Genomic DNA, 20,967 nt, shown 5'->3' with positions numbered 1-20,967 from the left:
AAAGTTACTCTCTTACTATCTCATGAAGACAAAGTTACAGGAAAAACATGCTATGCAATGACTGCTACTATCTATTATAAGCGTCAACTAACTATCCCATTTAACTCAAGTACTTTGTTATTCCATATAGGGATACCTTTGTGAAATATCCATTTAGATGGTTTCTGCTTACATGTACAATTGAAGTGCCAGACATAACATTTCTTAAGCCAAGTTTTTGCCACAGCTCATTAAATTCAGGAATCTTTCGAGTGCCATCAACCTAAGGATTTGTTTGCAAAAGCTCCCCAAGCTATCCTGTTAAACTGCCAATCTCTTTTTTAGTTTCCCAACTCCCTGACATTTCCATCAATTGCTTCTCTTAATTCATCTTTGGCCGTACTGTGTGATTATTCAATACATATAATGAAAAAAAAATAAAATTGCGATTTATATTCACTCAGTAGCAACATTATTTGCAGATAAAATATAATTTCTGAAGTGACTGACTCATAAGGTAGAGGAATTATGAGAAAACCTTGTAATAACAACAAGTTTTCATTTTAAAGAAAAATTATTTTTACATTGAAGCATAATAATGCGCCATCATTCTCTCGATTTTTACAGATTCAAATGTGGAAGTCCATAACACACTGATTCACAATAAAGAGTTCACTCAGACTTTCCAAAAGCAGAACGAAATAAGTCATCCATAGCTGAATCACTCCAGTTGTTTGGAATCGGTGCCATGAAATTCACCAGCTTGGAATGAACAACATATCTTATTTTCCTTCCTTTTGATGCCTTAGTGTCAACTTTCTTCTTCAATTTTTTACGCAGTTTCTGCAACTCCGTCCATTGTCTGGAATGGATTAAGCATGGCATTACTTTCTACATTTGGTAAAAGCACTATTTTAAGGAGAAAATCAATTTCATAATAAATTTTAAATAAAGCATCCCATGCTTCTTAAGGGTGGCAAAGGATAAAAAGATTTGATTGATAAATCTTGAACGTTATCATAATTCATAGAAGAGAAAAATTAATACAAAAAGTACACGGGCAAATATAAATATACCACCCTAGTCACTTAGTCACCACTTATCAGACTAGCCGCAGTAACTTATAAATTCTTTGACATTTCATATAGTTCCAGCTTAAAAATATGTTTTCCTACTTGCCCAAAGTCTAACAAATAAATTGAAAAAGAGGTAAATGCAATCAAACACAAAAAGTCTATGTCGGCCCTTAGCGAGTCAAATAGTAAAAAAAATTGAGGTTTAAGGTACCTACATGTAAGTGTGAATTATGAGACACTCGTGCACTCATTGTTTTGAGAGGAATTCTACCAAGAAGATACGGCAGGTAAAATGGAAGAGAGTGGGATTTAAGAAGTATGGAGTGCACATAACTTCCAGGCATTGTAAATGATTACAAATAGTTACAACTTGTAGCCACTCCAAAAATGCCAGCCATTTGTTGAATATTCTGCAAATATGTAGACACACTAAATTCCCTCCACTTTTCACTATTGCTTAAAAAACCCTTAAAAATTTAAAAATAGCAATAATGCTACACTAACATAGGTAGGTTAGTAAGGTTTTCAGTTGCTGTCAAAGAGGCCAGCTTCTTGTCTCCCATAAAGAGCCATACCCAATCAAATAGCCAAAAGAATCACTAACTATTAGCAGTTGGTCCCTTAGCACGAATGAGTTGACTCTTTCAAGTAATTTGAATGATCCGTTACTGCCTACTGTAGGCATAACAACTAATACTAGTTAAAATGTGCAAATGGCTAAGCTATTGATTCAATACAGCTTCAATATTGAATGACCCTTGAAGATGAAAATTAATTCATCAATTAGCAGATTTTCTGTTCCATGATAAACCCTATTTCATATTCTAAATTTACAGTCTGCTATTAAATAATTAAATTAAAACACCATACACCCCGACACAGGCATGTGTCACTGAGTTATTCAATGCTTACATCTATTGATTTCTTTTAAATTACCTTTAATCTTTGAATAATCATCATATCAAATGAAAAACATATTGCTCCAAAATTAAGCAATCCTTTATGAATAAATAAAGATCCTTACAGGTTTATAAAAACTAGCATGTTTTACAGGGGATGAATTAATAGGGTCATGATTTTAATGCTGCACACCAAGAATTTAAAATATCATACAACATTCTTGTGTATCACCATGATATCAGACCCAACTCAAGAAAAACATACATTTATGACATTGTGCAGGGCAGTTTAAAAAAGACACACGGTAAACACACACGTAGTCAGGAAATATTAGACAAAAAAGTGGCAGAAACATGCTGTTTCCCAATAGTTAAACACTGATTCAAGAACTGAACAAAACATACTATCTGTATGAGTCATGAGAAACAGGCATAAAAGGCGGCAAAACGTTAACAAATCCAAATAGGAACTGGGATGGGAGCCCCCAGAGACTTAAAGATCCATGCCACATAAACTTATCACTTAAGTATAAATATTGCCACACAGCATCAGCCTGAGAAAATTGTGGTTAAATTAAAGAGGCATTATATAATGAGTGCTAGAGATCATTCTTACCTGGAGAAATATAAGATTATTCGCTCGAGGGCAAGGTTAAAACACATAGACATGATATAGTATATGGCATGAAAGCACATATAATGCATGATGAAAGTACATGCAAACAAAATTCCATATGTCATTCACCAAGTGGGACAATATCCAAGAGGATTTCCTCAAGTACAAAAGGAGCACTGCCAATAAGTCAGGCATTGTTACTGGATTTTGTAACTACCATGCATCTACATTAAAATTATACGTGAGAGCAATGTGAAAAACGAGGATAATCCAACTCACTCTCCACAAAGTTTCAAATGGCCTTGCCCCATCATGGAGAGGGTATTAATCGGCAGATGAAGAGTAGCTATTATAACAAACCCCTCTCTCACGGAGATTAACATTGAATGCTTCTATACCTACCAACACAAAATTAATTGTCACTACCTATCGAGGGTTCATGTTTCATAACATAATTAAGTTTAGGCAGAGAGATGGCAGGTACCATCCCATATCATTCGAATTGCTTCACGCACTGACATAAATTTGCCCTCACGGCATCATTGGATCTGGAACTCCTGTAACATTTTATGATTCTCAGTGGCATGTCACGGTACCCAGTGAAGTAGCACAAATAATGCTACGTGGGCCACCTGCCATCATGACATCTACAGTATTTGACTAAGCAGATTGAATTGCTCTCCCATTGCTGGACAATTAAAGTCTCCCCCATGCCTGTCCATCATGCAGGCATGCACATGAGTTTAACATATATTAGAATATGATGAAAAAAAGGATTAATGGAGAGGTAAGGCTCTTGTTTCACTTATACTTCCTTCCATAGCTATACCTAAAAGTTCAATACTAATACAAGATACAATGAGCATCAAATAAAATGGTATGAAGGTTGCTATTTATATTTTGAACCTAACAATGAAAAGACAGTAATTTATTGTTGAAAACACTTATATGCTATATAGCAAACACTGCTATATAGTTTTTTGAAGTATTTTCCATGATATTCAAAACACTTTTGTATGAGCTCGAACCAATTTTTGCAACACTTTTTCCACTCTGATTGAGGTACCTCCAAAACATGATTTTTGAATGCATCAACGGCTTCTCCAGGTGCCAAAAAACGCTGGCCACCCAATTTTTTCTTGATAAATGTGAATGAAAAGAATTCATTTGGTGCTAAATCAGGGCTGTACGGAGGATGACCCATCAATTCGTCATTTTGGCCAGTCAAATAGGTAGTTGTTTCAGCCGACTTGTGAGAGCTTGCATTGTCATGATGAAGAATGATCCTTCATTGCTGCTTCTTTTTCCGTATTTCACCAAGCACTTCTGGCAAACAACAGCTCATGTAACATTCCGAGTTCACGGTTCTACATTGCTCTAATGGTACGGTTGCCCCAAGTCCAGTTATTCTGAAGAAACAGGTGATCATTTGCTACAATGTGCTTCATACACAAATCACTTTTGTCGGATTTGGCTTGTCTTGGAAGACCCATACAGTGGATTGCTGTTTTGTTTTGGGCCCATACGCATAGATCCAAGATTTGTCACCTGTGTAGATGTTATACACAGATTTTGATGCACTGTAATTTTATTTCTTGAGCAAATCTTTGCACCAATTGACGTGTATCTTTTTGAGCTTTTGTCAAATTATGAGGGATCCAACACGAACAAATTTTTTTCACAGCTAAATGTTCATGCAATATCTTATTAATGCTCGTCATACTAATTCCCAAGGATGCCTCAACCTCACAATAAGTCACATGACAATCTTCCTTTAGTAGTTCTAGCACAGCATCAATGTTTTCTGGCACAACAACTGATTTTGGACGACCTTCACGACTTTCATTGCTGAGTGAACGGCGGCCATGATGGAATTTGCTATACCAGCATTTCACAGTGGCAAAGGATGGGGCTTCATTGCCAAAAGTGGAGGCAAGTTGATTGATACACTCCTGTCTTGATAAGCCATATCAAAAGTCATAAAAAAACGCCGCACAAAAGTGTCCACAAGTTAACTCCATTTTTTCGCCAAGACAAAATTTTTGAGTCACTGTAAACGACCGAAGTTATGATCAAACGACAAAATTTTCCAAAGAAAGTTAGCGTTAAAAGGGGGAAACTTTCAGACGGCACCTAGCATTTCGTGTTGCCAAGGCTCAAAATAGAAATAGCAACCCTCGTATAAACAAATTAAACAAGAACAAATAAAGTGGTTCCCAAGTAAGTTTCATTATTAATACATGCCGATGGCTATGCCTGGAAAATATTATCTAAGTTAAAGTATTGTGACAATTTTGATGGTTTCATTATGTCATAGAGACCAAATTTTCATTATTTACATATACAATCTTGTTTTGGCTGACCACTACAAAGATAGCCATACATCATTGGTTCTTTAATAATACGTAGCAGTTAATGTATTGTTGAGTAGCTACTAAGAGTTATGATGATTTTGAGGCAAGAGGCCAATTATCAAAAGGAAATTCATTGAAAAGTAACCAAAATTTCTTCCAATGTGAGTATTATAATTGTGCACAACTAGAGAAAATTGTCAATAGATGAACCAGGCATTTTTACAAAATTTCTCACATAACATATAAGTATTTGAACAAAATTAAAAAAATAATCAATTGACAATCAACAACCATGGTTATGCATGTTAATATAGGTTTTCTTAATCCAACCCCATTCTTTGAAATAGAATAGCATCACTAATGTCATATTATATTACCATGCTATTACTGATGATTGTACAACAAATAAGTAACTTGAACATATCATAAAAATTACCTTCCTAGCTGAACAGGATCAGTAACATCTGCTGTCTTCCTCTCAATTAATTCACGAAGTAATTTATGGTAGAAGTCATCATCATCATAAATTTCATGGTGGAACTCATCTTCAACATTCTGCTCACTCTCCTGCGAAGGAAAAATTATTTTAAGAGACAAACCACAGTTGTATTAATCAGATGCATTGTTCATTACCTTGATTTTCTTTCAGCAAAGAAACATTAATTGTTCTCATTCAATGTATTCTGCCTAAAAAGGCAGGTTTTGGATAGTCTCTAAAGACCATCATATAAGCATTAAGAGAACTATATTTTGTTTGCCCTAGATTATTCCCTTCTTCTTTTCTTTGTAACTTCTGCCTGTATTTATGTTATCTAAAAAGCCTCTTCTCTTCCTTCCTCTACCCTGTTTACCTTCCTTCTACCATGACCTTTAAAATCCCACCACATAGTACCTAGTATGCATTCTAATAAAATGCTCATAAAAATTACATACAAATTTGAAGACAGGAATAAAGTTGTTAATCTTTTAAATTATAATTTTCTTAATTATTATTCAGATTGTAAAAAAAATTAAATAACATGTGAAACAAGTTTTTTTTACCACTCTCACATACATTTATCCTATTTTGATTTTTGTTTTCCTGTATTACCCGTTAAAATTAAAAATTCGTCTTTGTCTAAGGGCAGAAAGTCATGGGTCACTGATGAAATCCAGTATGCATCCAGAGTCATGAAAAACATGGCTCTCCATTACAAAACAGATCGATGCCTATTGAACCTCTCGAATATAAGGCAATGAGAAAGAATTACAAATGTCTTCTTCGTAATGCAAAAAGAACTTTTAATGATCGTAGAATATTTAATGCTGGAAATAGATCAAAAGAAATATGGAAAATTATCAAGGAGTCAAAATTTCCTATATCATTAACCCCCAATCTCAGGTTACTGGACTCTCAAGGTAACAAACTTGAGGACAGTTCTGCTATTGCCATGGCTTTTAATGACTTTTTCACTTCTCACCAGTCACCCAACGTGACTAAACAAAGCTTTCATAGACAAACATCAAGCCAATGTAATTCCCTATTTCTCCGCCCATGCTCTGACATTGAATTAACTAATATCTTAAACAAAATGGGAAATAAGTACACCTCTGGTCCAGATGGCATTCCTTTTATCATCATTAAAAAATCCTTTGATGTCATTAAACCCCCTCTATTATTCTTAGTCAATGAATCTCTTAGGCTTGGTCAGTTTCCATCATCTCTTAAAAGCACCAAAGTCATCCCCCTTTATAAAGGTAAAGGAAATAAACAGCACATGAGTTCTTATCGTCCAATATCTATACTCAATCAATTCAGTAAAATTTTTGAATTAGTGTTTTATTCTCAATTAATATCGTACCTGGAATCGCACAAACTGTTATCAACCTACCAGCATGGATTTAGAAAATCCATGTCCACTACCACTGCTACCTACCATTGTATAAACAAAATATTGTCTGACCTAGACAATAAACTGGAATCTCTTGTTTTATTATTTGATTTCTCCAAGGCCTTTGATTGTGTCAATCACCATATGTTATTGCTGAAACTTCAAGAATCTGGCATAAGAGGTACTCCATATAATTGGATTAAATCTTATCTAAACAACAGACAACAGAGTGTAAGTGTTACGAAAGATGGAATATCTCATGTATCGCCTGCAAAAACAATATCCTGCGGGGTTCCCCAGGGATCTGTTCTTGGCCCAGTGTTTTTCTCAAATACATAAATGACCTCCCAAGGATGCTTAATTCTGTACCTAATACACTTCCCATCCTGTATGCCGATGACACAAATGTCTTAGTGTTTGCCTCTTCAATCAACGGCCTTGTATCAAGTGCTAACAATACTATCCACCTTTTGCAAGAGTGGTGTGATCGTAATTTTCTTCATATTAATAAGGAAAAAACAAATTTAATATACTTTGTAAATAAAAATAAGCCTCTGACAGATATTTCAGTGTCTTTTGACAATGTGATTATTCCAAGGAGTGATAATGCCTCCTTCCTGGGTGTTACCCTGGATAGTAGACTAAACTGGGAAAGCCATATTTCTAGATTACGCCAAAAACTCTGTTCAGCGTGCTATTTGGTACGTTCTATCAGGCAAACTGTAAATAATGAAGTGCTTATGTCTATCTATTATGGTGAGTTTTATGCCCACGTAATTTTTAGTATTCTTTTTTGGGGCCCATTACCCTGTGCTCATGTTGTATTTAAAATCCAAAAGAGGATACTAAGACTAATGTGCAATGCACCCCTCAGAGCTCCATGTCGCCCCCTTTTCAAAAAACTTTGTATTCTCCCTCTTCCCTGTGTGTATATGCTAAGTGCTATTGTTTATGCTAAGCGCCATATATCATTATATACCACTAACAATAGCATTCACAATCATTATACCAGGACCTGCAGTCATCTACATGTGAACTTCATCAGAACTTGCAAGTCTACTTTCCCCCCCCATAACATGGGACTCTTATTATATAATAACCTTCCTCTGGTTATCAAGAGCATAGAAAAAATGTCAACCTTTAAATTCAAAGTGAGGGACTTTTTCATGCGACACTTATTCTACACTATTGATGAGTTTCTGAATATGTAACAATGTATTGTATTTTATGTTAAGATCTTTGACGTGCCGTATATCTTGGAACATGAATGTACCCAGATCCTCAGGCAAATAAATAAATAAATAAATAAAAAATAAATAAATTCTTTTACTGATCTGTAATAATGATACCACAGATCAACTTGAAATATATACATCTCAGCTATTTAAAAAAACAAAACTAAAACCATTTTAAAAATAAATGCCCTGAAATAGGGGGTTGGAAGGAGAATGTCAACAATCAAGTGATTGCATTAAGTTAGGATGAGTTACTGGAAAAGGGAAGTTATGAAAGAACACTGCTCAGATTAACATAATGAAAAGCAACTTGGTATGGCACACACAAAAAGATGAGTTGATAATTTACAAGGGATAAAGATAAGAGTAGAACATAGGGATAACTGGACAAGCAATAACATCTATGACCCATCCAAGCACATTACTTATAATAACAATAACCAATTTTCATCTTAGAATGGTGTGGCCTTCAGCTAAACTGAGGAATTCTTATCCTCACATTGCTCAATGTCTTTTAATTGCATTGCATTTTTACTCTATTCCTAGTACCACACATAACAAATCCATGAAAATTCTGCTCTCTAAACCCTAAATGTTGCACACACAGAACAAAGCTTTTTCAATCACTAGAAAATAGTTCTAAGAGAAAAAAAGGGATGGTACGTACCTTGGCCAATGGCTCACCATCTTCCTTGGAAGTTCTCCCTGGCTTCCCCAATATGTGGTACGGAGATCTTCTTTTCTGAGTCCTTTTAATCAAGTTGTCTCGATCACTTAAAACATGGTCTATTTGTTTCACCACTGACATGTCAAAAGCACTAAAATTACTACTTTTCAAAGTGTTTGATATAACTCTGGAGCGAGTGTACCATTTATCTAAAACAGTATTTCGATACTCCCTGAAGTCATTGTGCTGCTTATCAATGGCGTTAGAGAATTCACTTAGTTTCCTTCTTTTTGGAGGTATCTCATCTTCATAATTTTCTATATTTGCTTCCTCAGGCTTTTCTTCATCACTGCTTGGTATTTCTTCATCATCATCAGCAACTTCCCTTGAATTGAGAAAGGAGAAAATCTATAATCCCTTGTATACTTAATATTATAGGCAATCTACCAATTGAAAGTATGATTTCATGTAGGCGGCACTTTCATAGAACTTGGAGGGTGTCTACAACAGCTGAATGCCAATACTAACAAAGCAAAGTAAAGCAAACAAAACAAAAAAATTCTATTTAATTTATTCTCTTACTTTTTTATATTTGATTTGCTGTGGGTTACTTCATACAACAAGTGAAAGGGCTTACAAACCTATGTCTCGTTTCGACTTACGCATCATAGCAAAAAAGCAATTAGGCAACATATTGAGTTGGCTTCTAAATATTGTTTATTTTTCCATCCCTCTGTTGTTTGGAATTAATTTCAACCACCTGGCTCTAATCTTCAGTATACTTACGGTACATATATTTATTTATTTATTAAAATCCATATGTGCAGACAGACAGTGTCAGGTGGCACTCAATTCCCAAGTAATCACAAAAGATAATAGGTAAAATCAAACAGTAAAACAAAAGTACTCTTAAAGGAATACAAATCTCTTTCAGAAAACAAGATAATCCCGATCTCATTAACATCAATCAAACAGCAAGAAAAAAAAAGATAAATTAAAACAAATTAACCTGTTACATATGATTTTACACCACACATCAATCAAATTATTACATATATTCCTTACATCTTTTCTTAAAAGTAAGCACTCTGCTAGGAAAGGTCTTGAATAGTTTTGCATGTAAGGTGTTCCAATCAACAATTGTTTTATTTAGAAAAGAAATTTTTTTCCATTCGTTCTTTGTGCCTGGCATTTTACCTTGAATTTGTGGTCATTTCTCCTTATAAAATTTGGGTAACCCCCCTCTTTCCTAAGATCTGCCCAAGCTTTCTCCATCTTCAGAATGCGGAACATTCCACAAAGTCTGCTATTTTCTTCTACTTTGTAGAGGTTCCCAGCCCAGCGTTTTTAACATGTCAGACACACTCTCCATCCTCCTATTCTTACCCAGTACATATCCAGCAGCCTTTCTTTGTATCTTTTCCAGTTTTCTGATATGCTCTTCTTCATGAGGGTCCCATACAAGAGATATGTACTCTAAAATTGGTCTTACCAGGGCCTTATACACATTTTCCTTAGTTGCTCTAATGCTCCCTTTGAGGTTTCTTATTACCCAATGAAGAGTTTTGAAAGCTTTCTTAAAAATGTACTCCACGTTTAGCCCCCACCCTAAATCCTTGGTTAAATATACACCAAGTATACAATAAGTATTTGCAGCTATCACTTCTAGGAATGATATTTTCTGAGATTTTATAGTCCCTATTGTTTCCATTTACCATGTTACTAAAATTGATGGATTTACATTTGCTAAAATTAATGTCCATCCCATTATTTGTCACTCAATCCACCATTTTATCAATGTGCCTTTGCAGTATGTCGCAGTCACTGTCATTTTAAACTTTCCTGTAGATAATACAGTCGTCTGCAAAAAGTCTTATCTGAGAAGTATTATTTACTGGGAGATCATTTATATAGATTAAAAAAAGAGCGGGCCAAGTGACTGCCCATGTTTTGTCAGAATACACTTCTCCTAATTTGACCCTTTGTGTTTGACCTTCCATGAAATTTTTGACCCAAGAGATTACTCTTTCATCTGTGTGTAGTGGCAATTGGCCTATCTTAAGCCTTAAGCAATCGTTGTCACCTTGTCTAAGGCTTTTGACAGGTCGACTATTATAGCATCCACTTATATTCCAGCATTCATAGAGTCGAACATTTCTTGGCAGAACCCTAATAGCTGAGTTTTGCAAGAGTGCCCTTTTCTAAAACCATATTGGCAACTGTACAACAAATTCTCACTCTCCCACAAATCCCAGAAATCAGCCATTACCTTTTCTAATAGCTTGCATACAACTGACGTCAAGCTTACCGGTCTATAATTATCAACTAGTGCCTTATCTCCTCCTTTGAAAATTGGTGTAACATATGCCGCCTCCCAAGCATTTGGCAGGGCATTATTGTTTAAGGTAACATTGAATAAATTATTTATATAATTTGAAACTACACTACCACCCAATTTAAGCAAGTCAATTGAGATACCATCTGGCCCTTTTGATTTATTTGCCCTAATTTTCATAATTTTTTTAATAAATTTCTGCACTCGTCTTTTTAATACTTTTGGCATTTAATATTTTTTTGCCTCCTTGTTGACTCAGAGATGTATCTACAGAATCCACTTTGGTTACCATCACCTTAAATACACTTGCATACCAATTATTAAACGCATTAGCCTTTTCCTCATCGTCTACGATTAATGTTCCATCCTCTTTTTTATAAAGCTGCAATGTTTTCCCTGTTGTCTTTCCTCATCTGGATGTACTTATAAAATTTATATCCATTATCTTTCCCGATTATATTCTGTAGGAAACTTTCTTGGGCTATTTTCTTTTCTCCATTTAATTCACAAACTAATTTTTTGCAAATTATGAGCCATTCTGAGTTCTAGTTCCGTTTTTTGTGAATCACTCATAGTTTTTTCTTCAAGGATCTGATCTTGCGATTGTAGAACTCTGGGTCAATATTTTCTTTAAGAATTTATTTTGGGACTAAGGTATATAATCCCTCCTCCATTAACCCCTTAAATGTTTTCCAGATTTCTTCTACATTCTGCCCACCACTTACCCATTCCAAATACTTTTCCCTTAAAAAGGTCTGGAACCTTTCTCTATCACCACGTTTATATTGCAATACTGTCTTTTTGTTTACTAGCCCCTTGTACTGAGCCCTCTCCGTTTAGATACATACGCACAGCTGAATGGTCACTTATTCCCGGAAGGACCTCAACCTCCCCTACCCACTTTTTCGGCCTCACAAGTATGACATCGAGGATGTAACCCCCGTGCGTGGGTTTTTCCACCACCTGTACAAAACCTTCCTCATTTATGAGACGACTAATGATTTCTTGAGCCTTCCCAACCCCCACCATGACCTCGTCTGCTGACCATTGAATACCTGGAAGGTTCAAGCCCCCCACTATGTGGGTATGATCCTCATGGTTAGCCAAGCAAATGTCTGCTAATACCTTGACTGCGTATATCCCTTCATTAGGGCTTTTGAAAATAGCAACAATTTTTTCAAGTTTTCCTTCCATTCCTATCTTTGACATGGACACACATCATCTCACAAACATTTCTTACCCATTCCAATGCACTTATTAAGTTTTTATCTACACATATGAATATCCCTCCTCCACTACCATCCGTATCCCTCCTCTAAACTGCCAAATTTTGAGGAAAATTGTCATTTGACATATTGTGATCACTTAGCCAAGACTCTAGTGTCTATTGCAATATCCGGATTACATGCATCAACTGAGGTCTCGAAATGACAAGCTTTATTTAGAATACTTCGGCAGTTAACCTACATAACTACTAAGCCCTTACCTTCCTTTCCTTCAGTATTGCGAGGTCTACCTCTTATGTCCATTATAGGTTTCCCTGCTCACTGAGCTTTAGTGTGACATTTTGAAACAGATTAGACATAACCAGGGATCCTTTACTGTTTAAATGCACTCCACTGCGGCGCAAATATCTGTCACCGACCCAACAATTCAGGTCCACAAATGTCAGACTTTGTTGCACACAAACCCTTCATTTATGCCGCCAATTCTCTTCCAATGTATGTCCCTTCTACGAAGAATTCCACTAATGACAATTTGAGCACTTTTGAACTTATTTTTGGCTGAGGTCGCCAAATCCCGAAGGGTTTTGACAACAACACACAGGAGGTTAGTGTAAGTGCATGCAATTGAGAATAACTAATTATTCGCTAGACGCTGAGGGTGGCAAGTGGAATTTATAATCCTGCAGTTGCTATCCCGTATTGTCCGTGGGAAGAAGGAATCCTTGAGTCTGCTAGTTCTGGCATCTATTTCCTGAATTTTATATACATGATCCAAGCGACCAATTTATTTTGGAGTGCAAATCATTTGCAAGACCTTGGTGCTGAAACATGCGGATCTGAATTTATTTAGTAATTTCAACTTTGCATTGAATCGTCTCTCTTCTAATGATTCCCACCCAAACTCCATAAGCATTTCCGTGACACTTTTCACAAATATTAACGTATATATATATGTATATACGTGGGTTGCTGTTGTCCAGGGGGTAGAGCATTGGACTACTGACCGGAGGATCCAGGGTTCGATTACCAGGCAAGTCTATGGGCACCTGCAGCTCCACCCAAGCTATGTGATTTTTAGGGTATGAGATCTTACTGGGAAACCATAACCAGCACAGGGAAAGGAACTGGCTCCCTACCAAACCGACCTTCGGGAGGATTACTGTGTCGATGGTTTATACGTATATACAGATTCGTGGCATCTATACACATTCAAGATAACTCTGAAGCTCTGGGCACACAGTATCTATACAAATTCAGCAACAAATAGCTACAAAGTTCTAGGAGTGCGTTCTATATAAGGTGTATGTTAACGATGGGACAATACAGTACTCATAACCCTTGATTTGTTTAAATTTGAATTCATACCATACCTATCACACTGATTTTCTTATGTGATTTTCATACTAAATACTTTTAGGAAAATATTCTCAGAGTTCAAAAATTTGTACTCTTGTTGGTATTATTGGCACAACTGAAAAGCAATACAATCAGCAGTAACTTCACCAATTACATTATAAGTTCCCCAATCAGTGGCCAACACTGCTGATCTCAAGAAATTGAAGCCATACTTTTAAGGTGAAATTTCTTCCAATTTATCATAACATTTAAAAATAAATCGAAATATCATTAACAATAAAAGCACAAAGGAAGAAGTCACATGCAACTATGATCTTAATGTGTGCAAAATCAATTAAAAAAGGCATGAATGGTTACATCATAACATGGCACCACATGGCGAGCCTAGAGGCTTCACAAAGAGGTAACAAACAACCCTCGCAAGTAAAATTTTACTAGCCAAGTGAAAGGTACATTTGAAACATGGTATGCACAATTGATCAGCCACTCAATTCCTCATGGGTGCATACATAAGAATACCATGAATATTAAAAACTAATGAAATTCTGCTGAACCATCTCAGGACCCCAAACATGCCAAGTACATGTAAAAATATTTCTTAAAAATTCTGAAATTAATTTATGAATAAATTTACATACTTTGATTTTCCAGATATCATCTGCTGAGTTTCAGGGTGTGACAGCAGCATTTTTCTCTGAAATATAAAAACATTTCATTAAATATACATTTAAAATATATATCAAAAGAGGTGCACTGTTTTTTGTATCTAAACTTAATTATTATTTCAAGAGCCAAGTTCTTAAAAAAAACATAAATTTCAAATAAGACTATTTCTGCAAAAATATATTATACAGACAGGAATAGATAAAATTCCATGGGCTGCCATAGTGGCTTGTAGGGTACTATGTAGATATAAAATGAAAATGATCATGAAGGATGCAAATGGCACCAATTTATAAATTGAAAGAACATGAACCAATTTCTCCTGGAACATGAACTAAAAAGGGTTTTTTTCTTTTTTACAAACAAACAATTTTCCACAACAAACTTTTTACCTACATAAAACTTAACCAAAGGATGATGATATTTGTCACAAACACTCATCTGGTCTGTATAATAAAACCAGCCACATTCTGATCTTGAAAAAAATTAATGGAAGAACGTTTTGTTTTAAATACTGACTACCCTTTTTCATGGGATACCATAGTCTTTCAGCCGCCCACAGCATGTTTTACACACAAAGCCTATTTCAAAATATATATTCAAACAGCCTTGGCATATTCCTTAATTTTAAATAAATAAAAAGTTTTCTTATAAACCATAAGCACTGAATCACAACATTGGTGATGTTTCAGGGAGCAGATTAAGGTATTCCAATATTCATGCTTTAATCACTCCAAGGGTGAAGTAAAAACTATTTCCTTATATAATTTGTATATTTCACATGCTTCTGAATCTGCAGGCCCATATGAGGCAAGTCAGGAAGAACCAATGACAGAAAAAAACTGGTTACTGCTTTCTATATTCAGAGCTGTAATTTAAAATAAACAGAGTATAAGATACTATATTACTGATTTGGCTTCTGGAATTGACTAAATTTCCCATGAATAAAATATGCTAGAGTGTGCTAAACCACAAAATAATTTTTATTTCTTCCATTGATATAAAACAAAAATTAATACACACTACTATTAACTTTTGATCTAATTTATGGCTTTGAAGTGATATTTTGAATATTTTTTTTGATTAATCCACTATTTTAGCTATCTATGGGGTAGTGCCTTACAATGGCTGGACAAGACAGCCTATTATGAGTCACATTCATTGCATACATGTGCGCTCTTCACAGAAAAGAATGTTCCTAGTACAGCTATAAATCTCCAATGATATCAGTGGCTCAGTGATGAAATACATGAATCATTTTTGTTCGCATCCTAATATTAAAACCAGAGTCAAAACCCAACCACGTCATACCTGAACTTCCATTAATTTCTCCAGTAGGCGGACTCCTTCTTTCTTGCACAGAGAGAGTTTATTTTTGAAATCTGGTTCACCATAATTCCTGAATGATTGAAAGGCATCATACTGGGGAAATTTATTTGATGCCACTAGACATTTCTGCAATTGAATTCGAGCCTCCAAAAGGTTGTCCCAGAGTTCTGGAAAGGAGGAAAATTATTACATGCTTAACAGTCCATCTAGAAGGGTTTCCAAAAGGCAGGATTAAAATATTTGCCTCTACATCTATTGATCCACCACACCAACAGAGAAAACAATCCGAGCACACAGAATTACATCAGCCATTTAGACCTCCACTTTATAAGAACATTCATCACTTGACTTGGTCACAAAGCATTGAATCTTACACAGGAAACTAGGGATATCATGCTCCAGCATATTTATATTCCCTCAAAGAGGGCATAACTAACAAAGTAAATATGTATTCATTAAAACATTTCACATACAGTAGTACTGACAATTCATGGAGGCACATAAAAACAGGAACATGTACAGCTTATGTAAAGATATGAACAGTTTATGAAAAGAAAGAGGAATGAAGCCAGCTTTTAGTTTTACATCTAACCCTACAGGCATTGAAAAATATAAAATGAAGGGGAAGAGAAAAAAGTCAGTACTGACAAATTACACATTATTACGAAAAAACTGAATCAAGTGTGGAATAAGCTCACAAAATATCAAATAAGTATTCACAAAACACAAAAAATGATGATAAAAGAAAATAAGTACAGCCAACTTAACAAATAGTTGAAATATGTGAGTTTTTTATTTAAGATAAAAATTCTATTAATTGATTTTAAATGTGATACTAAATATACGCAAATGACATTTTAATAACTAACATTTAATTCCTAATAAGTTGATTATTTCAGTATTTATCTAATGGAATTTCATGAATTTAACACAAATCAATATATATTTCATTTATTTGAATTACTCACTAAAATATGCAAGTAACTTTTCATGTAGGAAGGAAGCTAAATTGAAAGACGAGATCAAACATATTTTACATAACTGGTCTATTACCCCTGGCCAGCAATCATTTATTTGAACATTTAAAACAAAACAATTGTGAACTAAGGTTTTTCTAATGCACCAAAAGAAGTACGTTGCAGATGCATGTACATCCATTGCATTAATCAACCACAATTAGTGGGCACATAAATTGCATGGTCCATCAAATAGGAATCGCCCCAAGTCACTTTGGTGACTTTCTGTCAAATAAGGTCACTTCAGTGTCATACTTTTGCAATCTACACACCTTTGCCGACTACCATTACTGATCTTTTTGAGGGTGTAGACAAATATTACAGGAGTGTTCTGTAGACCCTTTGGTTGTTTCAAGAAACCTCCCAAAAAATATAAATCAACTCTAGGTGACCTAGATTTGATTCCAATGATATCCAAAGTTCCTACTATTACTCTTTATTTCAAATGTATTTTTGCAACCATCATACAGGTATGCATGGAGGTAAAACATTCTGGGATCTACTTGACTAAAAGATTTTTCTACAACACAATGGTTGCAGATGCAGGAGCCTTAAGTACCTCATCAAAAACTGCATTTGATTACAAATAAAATTGTTTTTCAATATGAAAGAAATATGGATAGTGAATAGATAAAACAATTGGTATATAACATCCTTTATTCAGCCACCTATAAAAAAGTTAAATCCGAAAAGAATAAAAAATATCTACACAACATAAAACAGCAAGCTCTGACACTCAGTTGAGTGTAAGCATAATATTTATTTTCCCATCTTAAAATGCAACATTTTCACAAGAAAATATCTGCCAAAACTTTGACAATCAACTTTCCAGCTTTCAAACATTGTATTAAAATTGCTATCCTCATCACTGGCTGAGTTGACCTCATGAACCAGTTCTATCTTTGGCTTCAGTTTAATTTCCTCACATAGTGTCTTAGGGAGGTAGAAGTTCTTGCAGCAATGACCACTCTTCCTCTGGGATTATGGTTTTCAAATGGAACTTAGTTTTTCTAAACACATTGTGCAAGTACCTGTTTACAAAGTAAGACTATTTTCCAAATTAGTACTATTGTATACATAATAAATGAGCATCGTTGGGGCATTTTTATCTGTGATAAATCCTAAATCTTCCATACTTTTTAAGGCCTACTTCAGATTTAGTTTGATAAATCGTCAAAAAAGGAAACAGGCTACATAGAAAGTTTTCAGAAAACACTATTATAAAGGAGACGTGGTGTTGGAAGAAGTATGAATTTTTCCCTTAGTTTCATGATATGAAATCAGGTAACTGTCATCTACTGACATAAGCATTGAGCAGCTGATGCCAAGGTAATAGGATCCAAGGGTTGTGAATTGATCTTCACACCTGTGAAGTTTCTATTTTGGTCACCTTGTCAGCTGCTTTTTGAATTGGTCATAAAGGATGAGCTAAATTGAGGGATCTTAAATATATCATATAGTAAAAAATATGAATCAGGTTTCTGATAAGTTAATATGACCACATAAACATTAGGAAATTTAATGTCTTTTGAATTTGAGGATTGAACAAATTTCTTATGCAACTGTCAACTCAGCATTTTTTTCCAACCACATCCACATTACAATAAGTATAAAAATGAAACAATCTGCGAAAGGAATATGGTTTCAAATATCCCAATGACTAATGGAATCCTATTCATATAGCGCAGAAATTCTCATTCTACAATTCAATAGGGAGGCTATATTTATGACCATCTAATTTGGATCCTTATATATTAATACCAAATGTGCACGTAAGCTGGCTCCGAACCCTTGCTGTATAGCCCCCCATTTCCTTAACTTAAACTTAATCTACAAAAGAAAGATAAAATAAGATGACTTACTCATCTGGGCACGGACTGCATTCCCTTTTGCAAGTTCTTCTGCAAAGTTAGTTGTTAAAATCTGACTCAATGAAATATCCTTTTGCTGACTTTCTTCACTTTCATTGTCATCACCATCAATTGCTTCATCTTCTACATCGTCACCGGATGATTCTGATTCTTCCTCACTTTCCTCCGCATTTGAGTCAGCACTGAAATTATTTATTTATCATTCAGCATGAGAAATTTTCAAATTAAAAAAAAATATTTTCTCATCCTTCAGTGAAGTCTATTAAAAGTACTTGATCAAAAAACTATGAGCACTCATTCCTCAGCAATACCAATTGGATGGTAAAGATACTTAAATTACTTCTCTAAATAAATACATTAATTAGTAAAATAGTACAAGACTCAACATATATTTGCAGGTCTACTGATAGATGGTTTAGCGTGGATATATATGTACATATTCCCTGTTATTCAAACAAACACTAGCATCGTCTTATTCTAAGCAACTTTTTATATGCATTTAAATTAGACAACTGTAACACATGTGAACTACCTATATGACATTAATTAACATCTTGTGAATTTCATTGGTGAACAGTAATTCCTATTGAGGTCAGTATATTTTAATAGGGATATCAATGGAGTTTCCATTTAAGAACAAACCAAATTATCCTAAAGATTCTCATTCCACAGCTAATGCTTGCATTGACGCAATTTTTCATAGCTGCCCCAAGGGTTTGAAGTGCCAAAATTCTAAACAAAAATGAAAACAGAAAAATTCAAAGAATGTTTCAACAGTATTATGCCCCATTTACAATTGAAAGAATTTGTGCCCAAGTTATTGAATTTAAACATGAGGGCAATAACATGATAAAGCCCATGAGTGAAAGGATGAATTTTATGTAAGTAAGCTAATGGGGAGGGGAACTAGAAATTTTGAGACATAAATTTACGTGCATAAAGGTACAAGTGTCAGTTAGTCACTGAAAAATGACTTTATTATGACGTGGATTTTCAAATGGCTCTCTTCGAAATACCTTGAAATGCTTGATTGTCTAGAATCTACACTCTCTTCATCAGAGAATTCATAATCGTCCACGTTTTTAGACAATCCTTTCATATGTGAAGACTCAGTCTCTAAACTCTTTCTGGATACTAATTTTCCCGAATACTTGACGTCATTTTCATCGAGAAATTTACACTGAGACAGTTTAAGAGCAGTTGGAGCAGGTATATCACCATCATCATCGAAGTCCTCGGGTACCCTCTCAACGACTTTGGCTGTTGTTTCTGAAATGTAGCAGAATAATGATGATTATATGATGAGCCAATAATTTCTAGGAAGGCGATAATATGTTAAACTTAGTAAAATCCAGATTAAAAGTAGTTATAAACAGTAGAAAAATAAAAATAATGCATTACAGATTCAAGTAACTAATGTAGCTACATTTAAGGTAGCAAAATTGATAATGACTGGTGTTCTTGTGCTCTAGACTGATTTGCGGCGTTAAAATTGTTCATTAGCAATTCCGACAAGTTCAATATTTCAAAGACATTTATTTGCAATCGAACTCCGGAAACGCAATTTTTAAAGAGAAACTTTAAGTGCTATTATGTAGTTCTAATGACTTTGAAGTTGAAATGAAGGTATTATCATGAATATTTCCCCCAACATGAGTTGGCCTCTTAGATTCAGCCGAACCAGAGAACATAAAAAATAGGTCCTCGGTCCATATTCACGATTTATAATAAATAACACATGGATTAGGCCTCCCGTCACTTACCAGAGAAATCATTTTCGGGATCATGCCATACTGGATTTGGGTTGATCAGCTCCGATATCTTTTCGGACAGAGGTCTTCTGTCTACAGGCATGATTGGGAAATGAATTAGGACACCGGGTACTTAAATTACTATGCCTCACTGGACAAGACAACACAGGGTTTATCCAAAACAGCAGAAAATTGAAGTTTATTTGGACCCAGTGTGAAATTGGAAAAACATTTCGTTGACTTTATCCATGACTATTGGATACAATATCCACTGATCAACGTGACTGTAACACGTTCTACGTAAATTCACATTACCACCCCTAACACCTTTCGATTGGTTTCGATAGTACTGTTGATAACATCGACATAGAGCGATGTTTCGACATTCAATTGTTTAAATAGCATTTTCATTGCCATGCCGTACTTAGAGACATCAATATAGTAATATAATTATCATTATTCCACAATGCCTTTATTTACCGTGATTCATAATTTTCGAGTACACGTATACATGGATGTTCCTTGCTTCAACTGACTGCTTTTGGATATGAACCGGTTTATAGTAATTTATCATTGAAAGAGCCAAGCGAGAATTGATTTTTATATTGCGCATGACGTCTTTTGTCTGTTTAATTCGAAATGCGATTTTAGCGGAAACCGAATGAAAAATGAGGGAGGTTATGTAGAAAAGATGATGACTATTGTCTTTCTGTACGAAAAGTT

At 34.9% G+C, this 20,967-nt stretch overlaps 1 protein-coding gene across 1 annotated transcript; it reads right to left on the bottom strand.

The window, feature by feature from the left end:
• Positions 1 to 554: 554 nt before the first annotated feature.
• LOC139700987 (protein AATF-like) lies at positions 555 to 20,620 on the bottom strand. The gene is made up of 8 exons (XM_071599533.1): positions 20,257 to 20,620; positions 19,510 to 19,762; positions 18,485 to 18,675; positions 15,589 to 15,773; positions 14,253 to 14,308; positions 8,698 to 9,082; positions 5,361 to 5,491; positions 555 to 841 (listed from the first exon to the last, which is right to left on the bottom strand). The coding sequence occupies exons 1-8, from the start codon at positions 20,345 to 20,347 to the stop codon at positions 652 to 654; spliced, it is 1,482 nt and encodes a 493-aa protein (XP_071455634.1). The 5' UTR covers positions 20,348 to 20,620; the 3' UTR covers positions 555 to 651.
• Between the last annotated feature and the right edge of the window lie 347 nt (positions 20,621 to 20,967).

This window comes from Hetaerina americana, unplaced genomic scaffold (genome assembly GCF_022747635.1).
Source record: "Hetaerina americana unplaced genomic scaffold, ioHetAmer1.1.p SCAF_1, whole genome shotgun sequence".
In the NCBI taxonomy this organism is placed as follows: domain Eukaryota; kingdom Metazoa; phylum Arthropoda; class Insecta; order Odonata; family Calopterygidae; genus Hetaerina; species Hetaerina americana.
This window is presented reverse-complemented; position numbering and strand designations above follow the sequence as displayed.

Coding starts and splice junctions, on each gene's coding strand:
- LOC139700987 (XM_071599533.1), bottom strand. CDS start 20,347: ATGCCTGTAGACAGAAGACCTCTGTCCGAAAAGATATCGGAGCTGATC. Junction 19,763..20,256: donor TCCCGAAAATGATTTCTCTG/GTAAGTGACGGG, acceptor GCTACATTTCAG/AAACAACAGCCAAAGTCGTT. Junction 15,774..18,484: donor TGCAGTCCGTGCCCAGATGA/GTAAGTCATCTT, acceptor CCTCCTTTCCAG/AACTCTGGGACAACCTTTTG.